The following is a 23936-nucleotide window of genomic DNA, read 5'->3' on the forward strand; positions in this document are numbered from 1 at the left end:
AACACTATGAATGTGTAAAATAAAATATAGTCAAAATATAATTACATTACTAGTCTCTTAATATAGGACCAGTTACTAATCCACTGGGGGAAGTGTTTGAAATATTTAAGTCATTAATTGTCATTTATACTAAATGTTTAAGTTAATTTTAATCATTTTTTTCACAATACAAATGACACGCTAACATTTAAATTCCTACTAATTCAGCGTTACTTTAGATAAATGGACCAGTATCTGTGCATTTACCTTTACTTTGGCGCCACACAACATGTTCCAACATCATCTTTTTCAGAAACTGACGGTATTTAGGAATCTTTACGATCAATTAATTGTGGCGTTTAATACCACGATTAATTGTGAAAACAAGTAATCGTGACATTCCTAGGTGACAGCATGAAATTTTTCATTGGACGCATTACGGTAATGAATTTGCAACTCCAAAATCAGTAAAAAAAAACATTAAAAAAATACTATTTTGGTAACAAACCATGAACTGTGCCACATAATAGACAGAGTTATCTTTCAAATAAAAATGAATAATATCATGTTTTCATGAGTATGTCCCTAAAATCTTCAAAGACATCGTTTAGGTTAATGTGAATCACCCTCCTGGTCCAGATCAGAGTCTCTCCACCATCTGTTTCTCAGTTTGAACTAAACACGTTCAGACATCTTCACCTTCGTCTGATTCTTGTCTTGTTAATAAAGTGAAATGAACTGTGGATTAAACTGATTATAATCAGATTATAGAGAGAGAGATTACTGACAGTCTGAGGTCAAACTTCTCTGCAAAGATCAGCAGAGATGGAAAATAAAAACACACAGTTCTGCATGATGCTGCAAATGAGTGTGGAACTGAGCCAACACACACCACCGTAAAAACACACACACACACACACACACACACACACACACCCCTATGAACACACAGTGCTGCTACTGCAGACACACACACACACGCACATCCCAGTGGTGCAGACACACAGACAAAATGGCTGCAGCTCCGAGTCGAGTGGAAACAAACAAGTTTTAAATTTAAACTGTGGTGAATTTTTATTGAGCAGCTGCAGGAAGAAAAGACAGAAAATAAACGAGTGAAGCAGGAAGAACAAAGAAACACGAGGAGGAGGAGGAAGAGGAGAGAGGGAGAGTGGAGGAGAGAGGAGGCAGACAGGGTGGCGTGAGGAGGAGGAAGAGGAGGAGGAGGAGGAGGAGGAGGAGGAGGTGAGTCAGTCTGGGTGTGGTCCTGCTACAACAGCCTCATTTAAAGAGACAGGACAGACCTGACGGATACACACCTACACACCTACACACCTACACAACTACACACCTACACACCTACACACCTACACAACTACACACCTTCACAACTACACACCTACACACCTACACAACTACACACCTTCACAACTACACACCTACACACCTACACACCTACACAACTACACACCTACACAACTACACACCTACACACCTACACACCTACACAACTACACACCTTCACAACTACACACCTACACACCTACACAACTACACACCTTCACAACTACACACCTACACACCTACACACCTACACAACTACACACCTACACAACTACACACCTACACACCTACACACCTACACAACTACACACCTACACAACTACACACCTACACACCTACACACCTACACAACTACACACCTTCACACCTACACACCTTCACAACTACACACCTACACAACTACACACCTGCACAACTACACACCTACACACCTACACAACTACACACCTTCACAACTACACACCTACACACCTACACAACTACACACCTTCACCTGCTCTACAGGTTTAACACAGCTCCTCACACTGGACACAATATAACACACAGGATTAAAGTCGGTTACAGTCGGATAAAATAATTTACAGTAGGATAAGGTCAGTTACAGTCGGATTAAAGTCGGTTACAGTCGTATAAAGTTACAGTCGGATAAAGTCAGTTACAGTCGGATAAAATAATTTACAGTAGGATAAGGTCAGTTACAGTCGGATTAAAGTCGGTTACAGTCGTATAAAGTTACAGTCGGATAAAGTCAGTTACAGTCGGATTAAAGTCGGTTACAGTCGTATAAAGTTACAGTCGGATAAAGTCAGTTGCAGTCGGATTAAGTCGGTTACAGTCGGATAAAAGTTGGTTAAAGTCGGATAAAGTCAGTTGCAGTCGGATTTAGTCGGTTACAGTCGGATAAAAGTTAGTTACAGTCGGATTAAGTCGGTTACAGTCGGATAAAAGTTAGTTACAGTCGGATAAAGTCGGTTACAGTCGGATAAAGTTAGTTACAGTCAGTTACAGTCGGATAAAGTCGGTTACAGTCGGATAAAGTCAGTTACAGTCAGATAAAGTCAGATACAGTCGGATAAAAGTTAGTTACAGTCAGATAAAGTCGGTTACAGTCGGATAAAAGTCAGTTACAATCGGATAAAAGTCAGTTACAGTCAGATAAAGTCGGTTACAGTCGGATAAAGTTAGTTACAGTCAGTTACAGTCGGATAAAGTCGGTTACAGTCGGATAAAGTCAGTTACAGTCGGATAAAAGTTAGTTACAGTCGGATAAAAGTTAGTTACAGTCGGATACAGTCGAATAAAGTTAGTTACAGTCAGTTACAGTCGGATAAAGTTAGTTACAGTCGGATACAGTCGAATAAAGTTAGTTACAGTCGGATAAAGTCAGTTACAGTCAGATAAAAGTTAGTTACAGTCGGATACAGTCGAATAAAGTTAGTTACAGTCAGTTACAGTCGGATAAAGTCAGTTACAGTCGGATACAGTCGGTTACAGTCGGATACAGTCAGTTACAGTCGGATAAAGTCGGTTACAGTCAGATAAAGTCGGTTACAGTCAGTTACAGTCGGATAAAAGCCAGTTACAGTCAGATAAAGTTAGGTACAGTCGGATAAAGTCGGTTACAGTCGGATAAAAGTTAGTTACAGTCTGATAAAGTCGATTACAGTCGGATAAAAGTCAGTTACAGTCGGATAAAGTCAGTTACAGTCGGATAAAGTCAGTTACAGTCGGATACAGTCGGACACAGTCGAATAAAGTTAGTTACAGTCGGATAAGGTCGGTTACAGTCGGATAAAAGTCAGTTACAGTCGGATAAAAGTTAGTTACAGTCAGATAAAGTCGGTTACAGTCGGATAAAATCAGTTACAGTCGAATAAAGTCAGTTACAGTCGGATAAAAGTTAGTTACAGTCGGATAAAGTCGGTTACAGTCAGATAAAGTCGGTTACAGTCGGATAAAATCAGTAACAGTCGGATAAAGTCAGTTACAGTCGAATAAAGTCAGTTACAGTCGGATAAAAGTTAGTTACAGTCGGATAAAAGTCAGTTACAGTCAGATAAAGTCGGTTACAGTCGGATAAAGTCGGTTACAATCGGATACAGTTAGTTACAGTCGGATAAAAGTCAGTTACAGTCGGATACAGTCAATTACAGTCGGATAAAGTAAGTTACAGTCGGATAAAGCCAGTTACAGTCGGATAAAGCCAGTTACAGTCAGATAAAGTCGGTTACAGTCGGATAAAGTCGGTTACAGTCGGATAAAGTCGGATAAAAGTCAGTTACATTCGGATAAAGTCAGTTACAGTCGGATACAGTTGGATAAAGTTAGTTACAGTTGGATAAAGTTAGTTACAGTCGGATAAAGTCGGTTACAGTCGGATACAGTTGGATAAAGTTAGTTACAGTCGGATACAGTTGGATAAAGTTAGTTACAGTTGGATAAAGTTAGTTACAGTCGGATACAGTTGGATAAAGTTAGTTACAGTCGGATACAGTTGGATAAAGTTAGTTACAGTTGGATAAAGTTCGTTAGAGTCAGATAGTCAGTTACAGTCGGATCAAGTCAGATACAGTCGGATAAAGTTAGTTACAGTCATTTACAGTCTGGTGCAGTCTGATCAAGTAACATACAGTCAGTTACAGTCAGTTACAGCCTGGTACAGTCCCAGTCAGACCCAGCGGGTTATTTCAGGCTGCAGCTCCGTCCCCAGAGTCAAGATACATATTTAATCAACATTCATTTATTATTATCATTGAGCCTGAGGAACTAGTGCTGTCAGCTCAGTGTGGCTGAGCAGAAATAGTTGCTGCTGAGTTAGCATCCTGAGCATCAGGGCTAACGGCAGCTAGCATCATGAGCATCAGGGCTAACAGGCTAACGGCAGCGCAGCACATGACTGACAGAGTTCAGCTGAGCATCTCCACACTCAACACAGCTTAAACATGTTGTGTTTTACAGTAACACTGTGTGTGTGTGTGTGTGTGTAACGTGTTAAACCAGAGGCCCAGTCTGTCACACGGTGTCAGTCAGAGTCTGAGCTGTAATCCTAAAATCTGAGACACTTCCTGGGATATTTCCTGTCAGTGTTGTCGAGGAAACGACTCCACGCCGCCCACACAGCACTGACCTGAGTTCAGTTCAGACGGCTGACACTGTGACAACACTGATCCACCCTGCAGACATGCATTACTTCACCTGGGTGTCACCTGACGTGGCTTTTATTTTGACACTTCCTCGTCTTTTAATCTCCATCTGTCCTGCAAGCAGCTTCGTCTAAACCAGTGGTTCTGAAACTATTTCACATCAAGGACCCTAAACTGACACAAATTAGACCATGGACCCCCACTGGAGAAAATTTTGACATTTATAACACCAGAAATACACAAATATTTGTTCTGAGACTGAAGAACGTTACTTTCTTAGTCAATGTACGTTCAAATTAGGGCCATTGGTGTGAATGTTTGGAAATTTTTTAGTGAAATTTCTCTCAAAAAAATTGGTTACATTTCTCCCAAAAAAAAGTTTAAAAAATGTATATGAAATGTAAAATTTCAAAAAAATAAATACAATTCTATAAGAAGTGAAACAATTTCTCAAAAAAAAAAAAAGTTATAAAAATTCTAGAAAAAAAATGGTAAAATGTCTAAAAACAAAGTAAAAAATTTCAAGAAAGAAGTTTTTAAAATTCTAGAAAAAGTGATAAAATTTCGAGAAGAAGTTGGGGACCCCCTTAAACCGTCTCAAGGACCACTAGTCTAGAATCGTGTCCATGGGCTCTATGCACAGCTCCACTACTTCCTGAACTTAATGCTGCTCCTTTATTTCCTGTCTTACATTATTGGACAAACTGATGAATCCAGGTGTGTGTGACTATTGTGACTACTCGGACACACCTGGATTAATCAGTTTGTCCAGTAATGTAAGACAGGAAATAAAGGAGCTGCCTTAAATTCAGGAAGTAGTGGAGCTGTGCATAGAGCCCATTGAGCTGCAGCCGTCACAAACGTGTAGAAAAGGTAAATGATTCACCTGAAGGACAGGTACACGTCTGCTGTGTTACACTGCAAAATAAATACTGTTAACTCTGAATGTAAAACCTGTCACACACCAACTCAACAGTCTAGACAACATTCTGATGTTCAGTGTGTGTGTGTGTGTGTGTGTGTGTGTGTGTGAGACGACCGCATGTTTAACAGACTGTGAGGCAAGAGTAGCATGAAAACACACACAGAGTCTGCAGGTGACTGGACTCTCAACATTCCTGTCAGAGGAGGAAACTCAACCACGTTGGACCTGTCTGATGCCGCTCTCAACAAGCACAGAACTGCAGCTGTTACACAACCACACACACACACACACACACACACACACACACACACACACAGACACACAGACACACACACACACACAGTCTTTCTATTGTTTATTTTCCATTCATCATTATTTTACTGCACCAGTTGTTTGTTGCACTTTGAGTTCAGCAGTGAGAAAACCTTTCTATAAATGAAGTTATCATTTCTAAAATCAAACATTTAAATAAAACCTCAAACTAACAAAGCACAACTGATGATGATGATGATGATGCTGCTGTGAGGTTTCACACTGTCACATTGTGAAATGATTAGATGTGTTGTTGGTTCTTCTGTGTGAGGAGGTTTCAGCTGCTGAAGCTACACAGATGATCAACCAGAACCAGAACCAGAACTCTTGACCCGACCTCGCCATCACAGACAGAACCAGGAGTAAAACCTGGTCTGATTCAGGTTTTTACTGAGCTTGGTTTTAATTTGTGTCAAGTTTCCCCATCACTACATTTACATCCTGACCTTTAGTTGATCTGCTTTAATAAATAAATATGTAAGGGATAATGTATAGTTCGGAGGTTGTTATGGAGAAATAAACCCCGACAGGTTGTATGGAACATACACATCCATACAACCTGAAGGACACGGCCTACGAGTAAAATAATTACGGCCTACAACTAAATCATTCAATAATGTAACCCAAAATAATGATAAAAGATATTTTATTCATGTAAAATTAGACCGTTGCTAGGGACGTCCGCCGCTCTGATCAGGATATTTACTTCATGTTTCATTTTTACCGTCATTAAATAGCTTCGGACTAATAGTGATGTTGATAAACGACTTGTAACCTGTTACAGGGAGAGTGGAGGCTCCTTATTTCCACATCGTGGCTGAAAAGTAAACTTGCATCAGAACCTCTGACCCGTGTCACAGCTCCTCTCCTCTCCTGTCCTCTCCTCCGCGACACAAACGCATCCCATAATCTCTTGTTTATGACAGGTACGACTACACAAAATACAGGTAACGTGTATGGTAATCCATCGATCCACTGTTTGATTATCAAAGGCTTCAAATGCACGAACGGGAGGAGGCTCAGCAAAACAGCGGCCGTGACCGGACATGCAGAGTTGGCCGTTGCTATGGAGTCCCTAGCAACGGTGGTCTATCGAGAAATAAACACCGCAGAATATTGGTGATTGACCAATCAGAATCGAGTATTCAAGAGAGCCGTGTTCTAAATTGATATAAACACTGTGATGATGATGTTATGACGTCACCTGGTTCAAACATCATGGATCATCATGTCAGAGGAGCATTGTGTGTGTGTGTGTGTGTGTGTGTGTGTGTGTGTGTGTGTGTGTGTGTGTGTGTGTGTGTGTGTAAAGGTGTTGTTGTTGAGCCCTGTCAAAGACACATTTCTGTTACGGTTTCAGACAAATAAAGTTTCTATTCTATTGTGTCTGTGGTTGTGAGTTAATAAAAGTGAAGTGAAGACTATACACGGTGATGCACAGGTTGAGACAACAGAGTTTGTACAGGAAGTCCAGCTGAGCTCCACCTGGACTCTGACTCCTCCCCCTCCTCCATCACCTGGATCATCCACTACATCACCTCACCCACTTCTATTTATACAGTTGTTCTTTTCTGCATCACTTATTCTTGTGTATTTTATGCTCATTCATACAAGCTGTACTTTCATGACCACCCACACTGTGCAATATCTTCGTCCAAACTGCATGTATAGTTGCTATTTAAATCATATTTTGTACATAACAATACATATCTTAGTTTAGAGAGAGTTTTTGTAAATTCTTTATATTTTTTTTATCCCTTAGGCTACTTCTTTACACATCCTGTACTCTTTACTACTGTTGCAAGTGAATTTCCCACATGTGGGATCAATAAAAAGTCTTATTATCTTCATTTTAACAAACAGACAGAGAGCTGTGTCACTGTGGGAGGAGCTCAGTGTGATGTTACCTGTCCTTTACCTGTGTGAACCTCTATCATCATCATCATCATGAACTGACACCGTGTTGACTTCCTGGTTCTGGTTCTGGTTCATAATCATATTTTGTACATAACAATACATATCTTAGTTTATAGAGTTTTTTTTGCATAGTAAATTTTATATATTTATATTTTTTATCCCTTACTTCTTTATGCATCCTGTACTCTTTGATACTGTTTACAAGTGAATTAGCCTATGTCTTACCATCTTCATTTCAACAAACAGATAACATATATATATCTTTTTTTTTTATCATTATTATCCTGTGTCACTGTGGGAGGAGCTCAGTGTGATGTTACCTGTCCTTTACCTGTGTGAACCTCTATCATCATCATCATGAACTGACTTCCTGGTTCTGGTTCTGGTTGATAATAATAATAATCTTAACAGTGAACCGGTGCTCTGTGTGGTGGTGTCCCAGATAGCAAAGAATCATTGAAACAGTGTTGTATCAACATTATTTTGTCAACTTTAAGTCATTGAATCAACGTTGGACTGGAACGTTGATTTTAGATCAGTTTGGACCCTTTTTTAATATTGAAACAATGTTGATTTTCTAACTAAAGCTCAACTGAATTTCAATGATATTTCTATTAACACTAATATTGAAACAATGTTGAAATTTCAACCTAACTAAAGATCAACCCACTTTCAATGATATTTCAAATGATATTAAACCACAAAAAATACTAAATATATACTAAATATAAGAAAAATAGGATAATAATAATAATAATAATACAAATAACTGCTTTATCTACAGTAAGGATGTTAGGAGTACACTGTAACAAATTTATATTTCTGTGAATATCAGTTACATTCTGATAAGGGTCACTTTAAATGTTCACCGTTCAGTGTTAACCTTCTTTTTTTTCAGGAATCTTGAAGTTAATTTTAATACATTTTTAAGACTTTTTCAAGACCTTCTCAATATTTTTACCTCACCGCCACTTCAAGCTGCAACCATTTACATCAGTGACACTTTTAACTTAACAGTTCTAGTTTGTGATAAAGACTATAGACCACTATGATACAACAGAGTTCAAAATAGGCTGGGATAATAAATAAAAGGCAAAGTTTATAATAAAAAAAACCCCCAAAAAACATTGCTCCACTCTCAAAAAACCAAAACAACAATCTTCTTTTCTTTTTTATGTACCAGTTCATCTTTGTTTTTTAATAAAATGAATAAATTCACACACTTTCACAATGTTTTTTAGGACTCAAACTCTTGGACAGCTAATTCAGAAAAAATACCCTCAAAATTCAAAATGTAAGACTTTATAAAGTTGTGAAAATAGTTTTTAATACTTTTTAAGGGTCTTAATTTTCCCAAAATTGATTTATCACCTTTTAGTTCTGGTTCTGATTGATGATAATAATAATAATACTATGGTGTTAACAGGCAGGTGTAGGCTACTCTCACCTCCCTTGCAGGGCGTGCGGTGCTGGCTGTGCTGGGCTCGGTAGCCCTCGATCACCTCCCACTCGCCGCCGTCCCTGCGGATGGGGAAGCAGACGGACAGGACGTGGTTGCACGGCTTGATGATCTGCAGGATGCCGCGGACGCGCTTCCTCTTCAGCTCGGCGCTCTCCCGCGTCCTCAGGCTCTCCACCAGCTTGTCCTCCACGATGGCGGCGCCGCGGTCGAAGAAGCCCTCCACCATGGTGAAGAAGTTCGGGTCGTCGTCCTTGTCCACGGCCTGGCTGTAGCAGCGGGACCGGGACCGGGACCGGGACAGCGGCAGCAGAGAAGCCGAGGACAGCGGCAGCAGAGCGGACTGAGCGGACTGGCTGTAGCCGCTGATGCCGCTCGCTCCCCGGGTGAGTAGCTCTCCGAAGCACCGGTACATGGTGGCGGGTCTAGTCTAGTCTGGTCTGGTCTAGTAGTGTTGACAGTCTATGGTCTAGTCTAGTCTGAAGCACCGTGACACTGACTGACACACGGAGACAAGACGAGGAAATGAAGCGGTGCTAAAAACTAAAAAAGTTGTCCCGCAGCGGCAGCGGCAGCGGCAGCAGCAGCAACGGCAGCTCCTCCTTCCCGCCGCGCCGCCCCTTCCTGTTGAAACTACACCGAGCGGCCGCCATCTTGGTACGGGGTAAAGCCGCGTCTACTTCCTGCATTAGTTCAACAGAGGCAGAGGTTTGTCAACCATCGCCAAAACTCACTGAATATTCAACCGATTTTCAGGCCGTTTGGTTTATTATAAATGTCAGACATATATTTATGATACAACAACAATTTTTTTTCTTAATCTTTCCTTTATTGTCCACAATGTGGAAATTTGTCTTTTGCTTCACCACATAAAACCACACAAAATACCACATGAAATCCCACAATAACACACATTAAATGAATAACATGTCATTCAATACTGTTACGACCCCAAACGACAACTATGTATATTCACGGGAGGCAACATAAGTGCGGAGACAGGAGTTTCAAATGCACGTACAAAGGTTTGTTACAAGCAGGAGGGATACAAAAAAAAAGACAAGCTGAGCAACGGAGGCGGCTGGTCTGGCAGGCAAACTGAAACAAAAGGAAAAAAGGAAAGGGCGGCCACCGCAGTCAACCAAAAAAAAAAAACAGGTGTGTCTCATAGAGGAGGCTTAGCTCTACCATCCTGTGTTGATTTTGAGTCAACAGGTCACATGACCTGGAAGTTATTGAGGTATAATGCTCATAGTTACTGTATAAAATACATTCAAATTTCATAAAATATATAACCTCCTCTATGACACACACCTGTTTTTATTGCATGTAAACACATTTTATATTTTATATGTATTTTGAATGTATTTTATACAGTAAATATGAGCATTATAGCTCAATAACTCCCAGGTCATGTGACCTGTTGGCTCAAAATCAATACAGGACAGAAGATCTAAGTCCCCTCTGTGACACCCACCTGTTTTTATTGCATTTAAACACATTTACTATTTTATATGAATTTTTAATATATTTTATACAGTAAATATGAGCGTTAGAGCTCAATAACTCCCAGGTCATGTGACCTGTTGGCTCAAAATCAAGACAGGATGGTAGGGCTAAGCCTCCTCTATGACACACACCTGTTTTTATTGCATTTGAACACATCTTATATTTTCTATGCATTTTTAATGTATTGATAAGGAGCGAATGTCTGTCAAATATCCAACTTAAAACTAACTTCACTGCAGTTGTTTCTGCTCCTTCCCTATGATTTTACTCAAAGGTCAAAGTTTTTTTATTTGTCATTTCTTGTACGGTGTCTACAATGAGATGAAATTGTGTGCTCCCTAGATTAAAAGCAGTGCAAAATAATCTGAACATTCAAATAGAATACAAGCATATAAAATAACTTGGCATTTTTACAATTTTTGCCAGTTAGGCCGTTTTTTTTAATGTATTAAACATACACTTACATACTCAGACACACACCCACATGCATAAATACGCTAAAATCTGTTCTACAAGGGTCTGATCAATGTCTATGGTCAGAAAGCCCGTACCAAGATGGCGGCCGTGTTGACGCTGAGAAGCAGAAGGCGAACCGAAGGAGGAGGAGAAGCTAACGGCTAACAGTTAGCACGCTACACCGACAACAACAACGACTTAAAACTCCGTGATGTGAGGACACGGGCGGCGGGGAAACGTAGACAGGTGTGCGACAAGAAGAAGAAGTCTTTATTCTCACAGTTCGGACTTTATTTGACTCTGTTTTTGTACATTTTAAAACTGTTTGACGCGGTTAAGCCCGCCAGAATCTAAACGAGTTTTACTTCCGGTTGCGGTTTTTATTCAAAATAAAAGCACGTGCTAGTAAAAGTGAAGATTCTGAGGTGAAATCTCTTTAGACATTCATGAAAAACTATAATTATATAGCTCTTATATTAATACATAAATGTAGATATACTACTATAAGATATCATCATGCAAAAGTTTACACAAGTCCAATTCTACAAACTTTTAAAGGCTACATCTTTACATTTAATTTCAAAGTAATTCAGCTCAGAAAGTTTTAATTGCAGAAGAACTAAAAAATGGGCCTGTCTAAACTGAAATCTGTTGAGTTGAATTACGGTATTGAGTTCACTAGAATAAGATGGACATGTAGCCTAAGCACAAAATATAAATAAACTAGGCTGATGGAATGAGAGTCAGAGAGTAAAAATATTGTGTGAAGTATTTCTATTGCTATTTGAACGGAAACAATGTGATTACTCATTTTAAAAACATTTAAAAAGAGATGGTGAGGGAGGACGTTTGATTGCCACTTTTATTTTGAAAGCTGTAGGGCCTAACATTTTAACTTCCTCTTGGTTCATCAGTAAAGAGGATTTTTTAACAAGTATGAATCCTAAACAATGACATGTTAATGCATGACATTTAAATCTAACATCCTGCATCTTTATGATGTTGATGGTTTAAGTGAAGAGTATTTCTATAAGACACATTCAGAAGGGTTAGGGTGTGTAGGCGTGTGTGTAGGTGTGTGTGTGTGTGTGTGTGTGTAGTGTGGGTAATGAGGTTTCAGTGTCGTCTTTTCTAAGTTTAGAGCTGGTGCTCATTAAATCAGTTTAATGTCTGTCTCAGTGTGTCAGATCAGATCCAGACTCGTGTGGAGCTTCGTCCGTTAATCTTGTGTTCAAATAGATTTAAGATTTCTTTAATGATTATTAGACACTGAGAGTCTGTAGCCTATTTGATATCAAAACTATTCACCTACTTAAACTTTAAACAAAGACAGACACATGTATTTATTTTGCATGAACATATCATTTAAAACAGCATGAACAATCATCATGACTGAGATGTGCAAGGGGTGGGGGTAGCCTATGAAACCCAAAAGGGCTTCTATGAAAACCTCACCCACATATTCAAAAACCAAATTTATTACAAGTTAAAAACAAGAACATACAGTAGGGAATAATTAAACGATAACGAAAAATAAGTAGAAAAGTAAGTGACTGAACAGTAAATATAAGGAAGTAAAGGAAAAATACATAGGTACATGAATGAATAATACAAAACAATAATAATGAATGAGATAATGAGAAAAAGAAGAAAAAAAAAGAAAAACATACAGATGAAGCAGAAAAAGAACCATAAAACTAATTGATTTCTTATATTCTCTTATATTCAAATCATTTTAAACCACTTTTAGATGAACACAAAGCTTTTTGTAACACTAATAACTAGAATAACTCCACAGTCATGAGCCTGATTGAAGATTTATAACTGTGTTAAGAGTCAGTGGAGGAGGAACGCTGCATAAATGATGATTAACTGATGATTTAAGTTATTATATTAAGTTTCACCAAACTTTATCCCTCTGTATTTCTAGATATAAAAAACATCTGGATGGAGTGTGTGTGTGTGTGTGTAGAGCAGTGCTGCCTGTAGGGGGCGCTGTGTGTGTGTGTGTTACAGCTGAGTGGAGGGATTATATTATTTGTGTTATTTTATTATATAGCCTACAATCAGTGTTGGGAGGATTACTTGTAAAAGGTATTCCCCTACAGATTGCTGATTACAAAATCTGTTATCGGTAATATTTGGATTACTCAAAGTAATGTATTCTGAATACTTATTGGATTACTTCTTACTTCAAAATCGCCTGCCTGAGCGCCTTTAACACTGAATTTAATCTTACACGTGATCTTATAGGCTACAGTGGCTCCTTTAAATGAAATCATCAGTAAATGTGTTTGAATTTGTCACACAAACACATATATCCAGCCATAATTCAATTATTTTTTAAATAGCCAATCAGGCTTAGGTTATATTAAAGCTGAGCAGCTTTCTCTGCTCTACAGTCCAGACTACAGCCTCTGAACCTCTAATACAAGAATACCCTCGAAAAAATACACAATTTAAAATAGGGGTGGGCGATATGGGAAAAATATCATATCACGATTTTTAAAAAATAAAGTCACGATTTCGATTTCATCACGATCTTAAATCAAAAAAAGAAAAACAGACAGTTTAGGCCAAAGAACCTTTCTGAACAGATTTTAATCTAAATAGTTGCAATTTTGCCAACATTTGCAAACAACGTAAACATAGTAAAAGATAAACAACACTAAAGTAAAGTGCACTCTTGCAAAATAAAAGGTAGCTTTCAATAAACATGAAAGTAAAATATTAATGAAGACATTACTGTTTGTTTTATTCAACACAGTCATTTTAACAGGATTTTAAGTATCAAAACACTAATTTGAAAAGGGTCAAATAAAAATACAAACTAAAGTAACTGTGGTTATCTCTTTTAGCAAACTTTGTACCCCAGACGATCCTACGATCTCTGCACTTTGGCAGATCGTCTACACGCTCTAATCCTTCACAATCTAATATCGTCATATCGCCCAGCCCTAATTTAAAATAGGTTTTGTTTGTGAGTGTAGGGCCGGCAACATGATATTTAGAAAATAAAGCAATGACAGGAGCCACTGTTAAACCTGTAGGCTAACTCTAAAAACCTACCTAAACTCACTTCTCTGCTGAAGTCGGAGCCTGAGGCGTTAACGTGTTGACGTGACACCATGATGAGCTGCAGTGTGAACATGACGACCAGCTGACGGAGCGCTTTTCATCACGTCGACCACTCAGACGGATGATTGACAGCAGCAGGTGGAGGAAGAGGAGAAGAGGAAGAAGGAGAAGGAGAATGAAACTGGACCTGAGCAGAGTCACATGACACACACACACACACACAGAGTCTCCCTCCTCCTCATGGTCGTATCCCTCCGCCTCGCAGAATAGTCCCAGTCACATCCTCTTCTCACATATAGAAAACATTCATGTAACGGTTACCCTTTAACTAATAGGTGCAGGTGGATGTTTTTGAATGCAGCTTGGCACGTGCTATATGTAGGGCCCGACCGATTTATCGGCGAGCCGATTAAATCGGCCGATTATAGCCCGTTTGAGAATAATCGGTAATCGGCCAAAACTCGCCGATTGTCGCCGATATTTTCAGAAATAAAATGCAGGGAATAAGACTTGGTTTTACTTTGAAAATGTTCCCCCATTTGAAAAGATCCCCCGACATTAGGTTATTTATCCTGTAGAGGGCGCATCCACCTGCATCCACTATCCACCTCACAGCACAGCAGAGTGACTGATCTGCAGCAGGACACGCTCCGCCATAGCCTTGTCACTCACACACATCACACAGCTTATTAACAACTTGATTAACTGTTAACTGTCTCAAAACCAGTGTTGCTGCTGGCTTTTTTTTCTTCTTTTTTTCTTTTTTTTTACACCGCGGTCGGGTTGTGAATTAATTAATTAATGCTCGTGACTCCGGCCGTGTTGGGTCCGAGATTCAACAAGCCGGTCGGGTTTTACAGTTATTACCGGCAGTACAGTAGCTACGCCCGTTTATCAATAAACACAGTGGATGAGGAGGGTGAGTGACTGAGCTCAGGCTGTGTAGACTGGGGGGCGGGGGGCGGCGGTGCGGGTCTCTGACTGCAGCGGGACAATCATGTCTCTGCTCCGTGACACACTGAGCGCTGTGGGACCGGGGCTCGCGGCAGCACCCACTAAACATTGAAAACAGCGGTGATACGTGCTTCCACGTCGAGTTCAACAAACCAGAAACGTCTGGAACAACACTGGAAAAAGTCGCTTTTCAAAAAAAAAAAAAGAGAGAGCGAGCGAGAGAGAGAGAGAGAGACCGCCGTGCAGTGTAAAAACAACAACAACAACAACAAAAAAGTGTCACGTGTCATGACTTCCTGTATCTGGCCCTTCAAAATAAAAGCCATATAGCCTTTCACAGTTCAGTCATTGATTTTGACTTAATTTTGACAAGACAGTACTCCAAATGTTGTTGTTTTTTCCTGCAACCAATTGACCAATGAAAATTTGGCAGCCCTAATTTATAATATTATATAATATATGTAGATATATTACTTAAATTAATAAAATTGTAAAACTTTATTTAAAAAAATAATAATCGGCCGATTAATCGGTTATCGTATTTTTTTCCCCCTAATAATCGGCATCGGCATCGGCCCCAAAAAATCCATATCGGTCGGGCCCTAGCTATATGTGACTTTTTCATAATATTTTTTTTAATTTGCCATTTTAAAGTTTTAGATTTAAAGTCCATTAGTTACTAACAGAAATAAACGCAATTTATGAAATTTAGATTAAAAAAAAAAATACTTACAGAAACACAAGAGGTGCTCATCGTCCGGTCCACCACACATATTTAGCTAAGTAAAATGTTTCTTCTCTACGAGTAGTAATAGGATTAGAGAGGGCGTTTCGAATATAACATAAGAATAATGTCAAATTTACAAAGATTTAAAGTATAGGTAATTGGGTCAACACTGAGCAGGCCTTTAATTAGACACATTGTGTACGACGACATGAATATTTGACGACAAAATGTTTTATTTCTAGCTTCTTTAGGCGACAAAATATACTACTAATATAAATACTCTTAATAATGTAACAGCTTTTATTCATGTCCCCTTTTGTTTGGCTGTTATTAATTACAGGCCATTAATTACATCACAATGTCAAGAAAAAGCCAAGAAATAACGGTCAATTTCACAGTAATGTCATGTTTTTCATGAAGGCAAAAGATTACACATGATTTTCATGCTTTGAATTTTTTGGGAAAGGCCAGAATTTTTCTCCATGCACCAAGTCCTTTGCAGTCAATCGTTATTTCTTGGCTATATGTCTCGACATTACTGTGAAATTGACCGTTATTTCTAGGCTATTTCTAGTCATTATGACTCATTTAATTGTTATTTCCTGACATTATCACGTAATGAACGGCCTGTAAATTAAAAGGTTACCAACACTAGTTTAGTTTTCAAGTCAGTTTGGAGGTTAAATATGAATACGAATACAAATCCCTTTATTATTAATAGTCTAGACGGATTTCAGAACAAAGGCCTTCTATAAGAGGTAAGGAGCATTTATGGGTACAAGTCGGGAACCGGCCTACCTTACATATTTCAAGGGTGCTGAGTCCAAAAAAAACGGTACCCAAGAGAAATTTTGAGTTTTTGACCTTCTAATTTGCATATCAAAATGGCCACCAAAGCCTATCTTGCTCAGTCATTGGACCATTTCCCCCTAGTTTTTTTTGTAAGTAGGCGATCAAGATGAGGAAATTAAGTTTCTAGATCGATAGCCAACGGTCAGAGCAAGGATATAGTGTAGGCTCACACTGCTTTTTTTATGCATATACATGCAAATGTATAACTTCTAAGGTGGAATTAAGCATTTATGTGTCATTTTTAAAGTGGATATAAATATTCAATAAATGTTACTCTGAAATTTTCCCTGTTGATATGACATATGTATACATATGACATGTATACATAACAAAAGCAGTGAGCCTACACTATATCCTTGCTCTGACCCTAGACCATAGATCTAGAAACTTAATTTCCTCATCTTTGATTGCCTACTTACAAAAAAACTTGGGGAAAATGGTCCAACGACTGAGCAAGATAGGCAATTTGGTGGCCATTTTGATATGCAAATTAGAAGGTCAAAAACTCACAATTTTGCTTGGGTACCAGTTTTTTTGGATTCAGCACCCTTGAAATATGTAAAGTAGGCCGGTTCCCGACTTGTACCCATAAATGCTCCTTACTTTCACTTTTTGGGTACATCCCGTCTAGTCTATAATCCCCAAAGGGAAATTCATTTATATTTATCTGTCAGCTCATCTACCGTCTGCAGAAGAATCATAAAAGCCTGACGACTAAAGGTACAAAGCATCCGTCCACCACATGAAAACATATCAACTTCCTGAGTCTTCACCGATATCTCCAGAGAGTTGATGTTTCCCATGATGACAGAAGACGTAGTCCACAGTTCATCTGCACCACCGACCAGGCCGCCATCTTTGCACCAACACCACGGCAACCGTAACCATGACAGCTCCTCTTCATCTCAGCTGGAGCAGAATGACATCCTCTTCCCACAGAATGATCCATCAGTAGTCGACTAAATACGACAGAAACACGACAAAAACAAAGCAAAGGTTGAGTAACAAACAAAAAGTTACAGATAAGAAATAATAACTTATTATTAGGGATGCCGCGATATTATAATAGATTTTTTTGGTACGATTATTGTCAGAGAAATAATCACGGTATTATGATAACACTATTAATATGTGAAATCAAATATATTTATAATATACTGTACATTATTCATTATAAAATATTTTAAATATCTATTAAAATATGACCAATTATTAATCCGCCAGGGGAAGTGTTTGAAATATTCAAGTCATTAATAATTTGTCATCGATACCAAATGTTTTAAGTTAATTTTAATCTTTTTTTTTTAAATTACAAATGACACTGTAGCATTTAAATTCCTACCAATTCAATGCTACGTCAGGTAAATGCATTGACCTTTACTTTGGTGCCACATCTGCCGACACGGTTCATACATAATCTTTTTTTGGAAAGTGACGGTATTTAGGAATCTTTGCGATCAATTAATTGTGGTGTTTAATACCGCGATTAATTGTGAAAACAACAAGTAATTGTGACATCCCTACTTATTATTATTATATAGGCCGACTTGTATATGACTTTTATATCCTTATTCATCCTCAGACTGAGACACAGAAACTTTTCCCTGTTTGTATGAACTCCTTAAACTTAATTAAGACCCTTAAAAAGTATTAAAAAGTCTTTTCACAACATTATAAAGTCTTAAATATTGAAGGTATTTTTTCTGAATTAGCTGTCCAAGAGTTTGAGTTGTAAAAAACATTGCGGAAGTGTGTGAATTTATTTGTTTTATTAAAAAACAAAGATGAACCGGTTCATGAAAAAGAAAAGAAGATTGTTGTTGTTGTTTTTTTGAGGGTTGAGCAATGCTTTTTTCGATAAACTTTGCCTTTTATTTATTATCCCAGCCTTTTTTGAATTCTGTTGTATCATAGTGGTCTATAGTCTTTATCACAAAAACTAAAACTGTTCAGTTAAAAGTGTCACTGATGTAAATGGTTACAGCTTGAAGCGGCGGTGAGGTGTTAAAAAATGTTGAGAAGGTCTTGAAAAAGTCTTAAAAAGGTTTTAGAATTAACTTCAAGATTCCTGTATAAACCCTGTTAAATGATGAAGATGAAGATGAGGCTGATGTACAGAGAGCAGAGGAGCCTCATGGTCGTTAAAGTTGACGAGCCGCCGCCCCGTCACGCTGCGCTCTGATTGGTGGAGCCGTGGTGGTGATGAGTTCCAGCTGTGCAGCTTTAGGTTTTGCTGCCTCATGGTTGTGTAACGGCTCAGACAGTCAGACTCACTCTTATGTAACAACACAACACACACTGTCTGTGGACCGGTCCTGGTTCTGATTCTGGTCCTGGTCCTGGTCCTGGTCTAGTCTGGTCTCCTTCCCCCCTTTTGAACATATTGATCCGTTCGGTCTAGGGCTGTCAAACGATTAATTTTTCTAATCGCCAAGCATTTTTTCCATAGTTAACGCGTGATTAATCTCTATTAAAAATATTATGGCGCTTTGGACTTTCAACACTCCAAAGTGTTATAATCTCTAGACAAACAACTTTTAGACCAGACCTAGCAGGCCTACCTAATCATAACACATGATGCATGAAACTCACACAGAATTGAAACAAATGGCATCCAGTGGAAATTGCCCGTTACTTTGCTACACCTCTGCCTGGTCATGTGCATTTGTTGACAACGAAGCCGTCAAAAAATCAATGGATGGAGCTGTGGATATATGTTAGACTGTGTATATTTGTGTAGTCATAAACAAAAGAATGCAGATTACGTAGCGCGTTTGTGTCGTGGTGCTGCAGAGAGGACAGCTGGGACAGCAGACAGAGGACAAAATGGGCCGCGATTAACAGCGATTAAAAAAATGTAACGCGTTCATTTTTTTAATTAATCGCATCGCGATTAACGCGTTAACTCTGACAGCCCTAGTTCTGACAGATATTGTTAAAAACGATTCTCTGTAGTTTCCCTCAGTGTGTGCTGCTCGGCTAACGGTTTCCATCTGTTTCCAGTCTTTATGCTAAGCTAAGCTAACATCACTAAAACTAGAAAGGGCCACTCTGACCGATGATGTCACACACTCTAGCCCAGAGAGAGAGAGGAACGCCGCACACTCAGCTCCAGTTGCAGAGAGTTTATTTGGACAACGTTTCGGCCCGTTCGGCCTTTGTCAAATCCAGTGTGTGCAGTGGCAAAGGGAGTGGCTAATGAAGCCTGTGAGCAGGTGCACACCTGCTGTGAATCTGCCACTAATCACATGCAAGTCTTATGTTGAAAAAAAGAAAAAGAGAAAAAAACTGAAAAAATTGCTTTCCACAAGAGAAGCACTCTAAATACAGGAGAGAAAATATATCAAATCCTAAATCCCAAAGAAAAAATATAATATATACTGAAGAAACTCTAGCCCGAACATTCAGCACAACACACACCCATTATAATCTCAACATTTCTCCAAAAGTGATCATGGTCATTGGACAGTGATTGGTCAAAAACTATAATACCTATTGAAACGTGGATCAATACACCAATAGACAGGACTCGTGTCTACATTTTAAAGTTTAAATGGAGTCTCTCGGTGAAAGTATGCCGCAGCAGTAGACGTTTGAAAAAGTCCAATAATTCATTTTTTTGATCTCCCATTCATTCTCTATGAGAGAAGTAGCAGTATAGACCGAATCTCCTTGTTGTTTACATTCTACTTCCGGGTAGAAAACCAGCACGTAATTTGAATGAGATCAATAGTAACGAACGAGAGTTTAGCTAGCCTATATATTATATTTTTCACGCCCTATCACAGTTTAGACAAATCTGAAATGATTGAAGAAACATTACTATTTCTGTGTGTGTGTTTTGTGTTGCTATGTGTTGTATTTATTCAGTTTGGGGGGATCACAGTCTAGAAAGCATCAGTGGCTCAGCTGACAGGGACAGCTAACGTAGCTAAGCTAACGGTAGCTAAGCTAACGGCGGTAGCTAAGCTAACAGCAGGACGTCAGCTGTTAAAACCCTCCCGTTGTGGGACACGACATGAAACTACTCCAGTTAGCTCAGTCATGTTGGAACTCAGATATCCGCTGGAGAAAATATTTTTTCATGGAGCGTTTATTGAGTCACTGAGTTATTAAAGTTAAACAGGTAGCTAACCGTTAGCCCTGCCAGTTTACAATAACCATGACTTATCACAAAAACGTGCACACAGAAATCGTAACGTTTGTCCAATCATTGGTTTTATAAACTTTACAAACACATACCTGTCAAGTATCCCGTTTTGGCCGGGAAAGTCCCGTATTTTACCCCTCTTTCCCGCCGTCCTCCCGTATTAGTATTTTCCCGTAAATCTCCCGTATTTTAACCCGCGTTATTAAAAAATAATAATACCCCGGGCCAGTCCCGGCGGCACCCCGGACTGGACGCTGCTATTTCAGCGGAAAATTTCCCTTATTTTCAAATCCAAAACTTGACAGGTATGCAAACATCAGATTACGGTGATATAGTGACGTGAAAAATGAGATAGCGAAACTCTCGTCACTCACTATTGTTCTCATGCTGGTTTTTTTGACCTCCCATTCATTCTCTATGAGAAAAGTAGCAGAATAACAACAGTGTCTTGGTGCTGATTAAGCTCCGCCCCTCTGTTTCAGATCCACCTCAGGATGTCTGAGCGGAGGAAGATCCACGTCTTCCTGGGAGCTCCTCCTCCTCCTCCTCCCCCCTCTGACCCCCCCTCAGGGTCTGGACCTGCTGGGTGGAGACACTTGGAGCTCACCTGGACGGACGGACGGCTCCGCCCTGCAGCAGGTGAGGCGTTCAGGGACCTATTTGCCATACATGAATGATCACCAAATGTTGCACAAAGGTCCAGTCCCATGCCAGATTTGCTCAGATGCAAACAATGGGCAGTATTCCTCATGGGGGGGGGGTTTAAAGGTTGAATATGTAGAATCTTTATTAAAAGCTATATTAAAAAAATAATAATACATCCACGGGGCGTTTTGAGGGTTACAGAATGAAAGTATTGCTTTTCCATAAAAACATCTTTTTTAGTCTGAATTAACGGGCTCGACAATGACTTTCTGTCAACGTTGTGTTACATTCGTACCTGCCCGTAGCCGACATGTGGCTCAGTTCTTTGCTGTTTTCCTGCCTCCTCCCGGTCGTATGCGTTTGTTTCCAACGCATACGACCAAAATTCCTAACAAACCAACCGCACATCCAACTTTCACCAAAATGTCGCTCCAATACTTTAGAAACTAAGTCTGAAATTTTCCCGACTGCTGCTGCAAATCAGCTTCAATTTTGGTTTGTTTGTTTTTCTTCAGACGAGGCAGGAAACCAATCAGATGGAGGAGGCGATGAAGCGAACGCGGGTCGAGGCCACGCCCCCCCGGAAGCTGATTGGACCACAGAGACGGCGTCACGGCATCAAGCAGATCACGGCCCAGAGGAACCTGAAGACGAGGGTCAGTGTTCGGCCTCAGTTCACGAGTATCTGGACCGATGCTTCCCTGCAGCTCAACCAGAACCAGGACCAGGACCAGAACCAGGTACTTTTATCAACTTAAAGGGATAGTAGCATTTTTTTTAAAAAAGTGGGGTTGTATGATCTACAAATAGTACTTTAACTCTGTTTTTAGTGTTTTGTTTGTTTTTATTCTGTTTTATGCTTCTTTTTTTAATGTTTTGTCTTTATGTAAAGCACATTGAGTTGCCTTGGTATGAAATAGGGCTGGAACGATATGCTTTTCTCCCGATTCGATTCTTCTACGATTTTTTGGATGGCGATTCGATTTAAATTGCGATTCTACGATATTGCAGCAACTCCATTATAAAGTGAACTTAAACCCTTTTCAAAACCTGTACTCTCTGTATGTAAAAAAGGCGAACAAATGCACATTGCACAATATTTAAAGGTACAATATGTAAGAAATCTAAAGCAACTGACATGTTGCGCCACCTAGCCCTCTCTCCCAGTCACGGCGTCAGTGGCATTTCAGCCTCAGTCTGGTCCACTGAGCTGCCGCTACGACTGGGAGGAAAAACAAGATCACTGTGTTTTGAATTTGACTGCAGTAACCGTTTTTGGCCACATTCTTACATATGGCACCTTTAAAAAAACAAAAAACAAAAATCAAAACGATTTTTGAAAAAAAAAAAATCAATTTAAATATCGTCAAAAAAGATATTGCGATATTTATGTGAATCGATTTTTTTCTCCCATCCCTAGTATGAAATGCGCTATATAAATAAAGATGCCTTGCCTTACTGATCCAGGACCAGGACCAGGACCAGGACCAGGACCAGGACCAGGACCAGGACCAGGACCAGGACCAGGACCAGGACCAGGACCAGAGCCCCCCCTCTGCCTCAGGACTCAGTTCCTCTCCACCTGGACTCTGAGTCAGGCCTTAGTCCTGAGGGGCCGGCGCTGCAGCCAATCAGCAGCCAGCCCTGAGAAAGCCCCGCCCCCCTCCCTCTCCTCCTCTTCCAGCACACCGGACCTCTTCTCCCCCCTGACTCCGCCCCCCCAGGGCCCCTCCCCCTCCCCCTCCTCCCCCGAGCTCTTCAGCCCCCCCACGCCGCGGGCCGAGGAAGGGGGCGTGGTCCTGGAGGTCACCGCGGACGGCGTGCTGCTGTGCTCACAGGGGGCGGGGCCAAAGGGGGCGGGGCCAAATGAGCCAAAGGGGGCGGAGCCAAATGAGCCAAAGGGGGCGGAGCCAAATGAGCCAACGGGGGCGGGGCCAAAGGCCGCCGACGCCGACTCCCCCGATGTCAAGAGAGCGCGAGTCTCTGACAAACTATCAGGTCCCACCACGCCGCTGGCCGGTCGCCGCGGTAACACCACGCCGCCGGCCGGTCGCCGCGGTAACACCACGCCGCTGGCCCAGTGTCAGAGCGCCGGGTCGAGGTGCTCGGTCCTGGTGGCCGTAGTTCACCCGTGTCACCTGAAGGAGGTGCAGGTGAGACGATCTATCTATCTATCTATCTATCGTTCTATCGTTCTATCGTTCTATCGTTCCATCGTTCTATCTATCTATCTATCTATCTATCTATCTATCTATCTATCTATCTATCTATCTATCTATCTATCTATCGTTCTATCTATCGTTCTATCTATCTATCTATCGTTCTATCTATCTATCTATCTATCTATCTATCTATCTATCTATCTATCTATCTATCTATCTATCTATCTATCTATCGTTCTATCTATCTATCTATCTATCGTTCTATCTATCTATCTATCTATCTATCTGTCTGTCTGTCTGTCTGTCTGTCTGTCTGTCTATCTG

General features: G+C 40.0%; 2 protein-coding genes across 2 annotated transcripts in view; one reads left to right on the forward strand and one right to left on the reverse strand.

Annotated features, from left to right (window-relative positions):
• The window catches only part of LOC146972959 (glutamate dehydrogenase, mitochondrial-like), a 37685-nt gene extending 28176 nt beyond the window's left edge, over positions 1-9509 (reverse strand). Inside the window, exon 1 of the mRNA XM_085799173.1 lies at positions 9068-9509. Coding sequence (XP_085655299.1) covers positions 9068-9494 — 427 coding nt within the window. The 5' untranslated portion in view covers positions 9495-9509. The remainder of the gene's footprint in view (positions 1-9067) is intronic.
• shld2 (shieldin complex subunit 2) overlaps positions 9433-23936 on the forward strand; it is a 31633-nt gene continuing 17129 nt past the window's right edge. Inside the window, exons 1-5 of the mRNA XM_085799177.1 lie at positions 9433-9465; positions 21288-21444; positions 21966-22169; positions 22918-23291; positions 23370-23603. Coding sequence (XP_085655303.1) covers positions 9448-9465; positions 21288-21444; positions 21966-22169; positions 22918-23291; positions 23370-23603 — 987 coding nt within the window. The 5' untranslated portion in view covers positions 9433-9447. The remainder of the gene's footprint in view (positions 9466-21287; positions 21445-21965; positions 22170-22917; positions 23292-23369; positions 23604-23936) is intronic.

The sequence above is a fragment of the Trachurus japonicus genome, chromosome 15 (genome assembly GCF_045865225.1).
Source record: "Trachurus japonicus isolate A0001 chromosome 15, Traja_1.0".
NCBI lineage: Eukaryota > Metazoa > Chordata > Actinopteri > Carangiformes > Carangidae > Trachurus > Trachurus japonicus.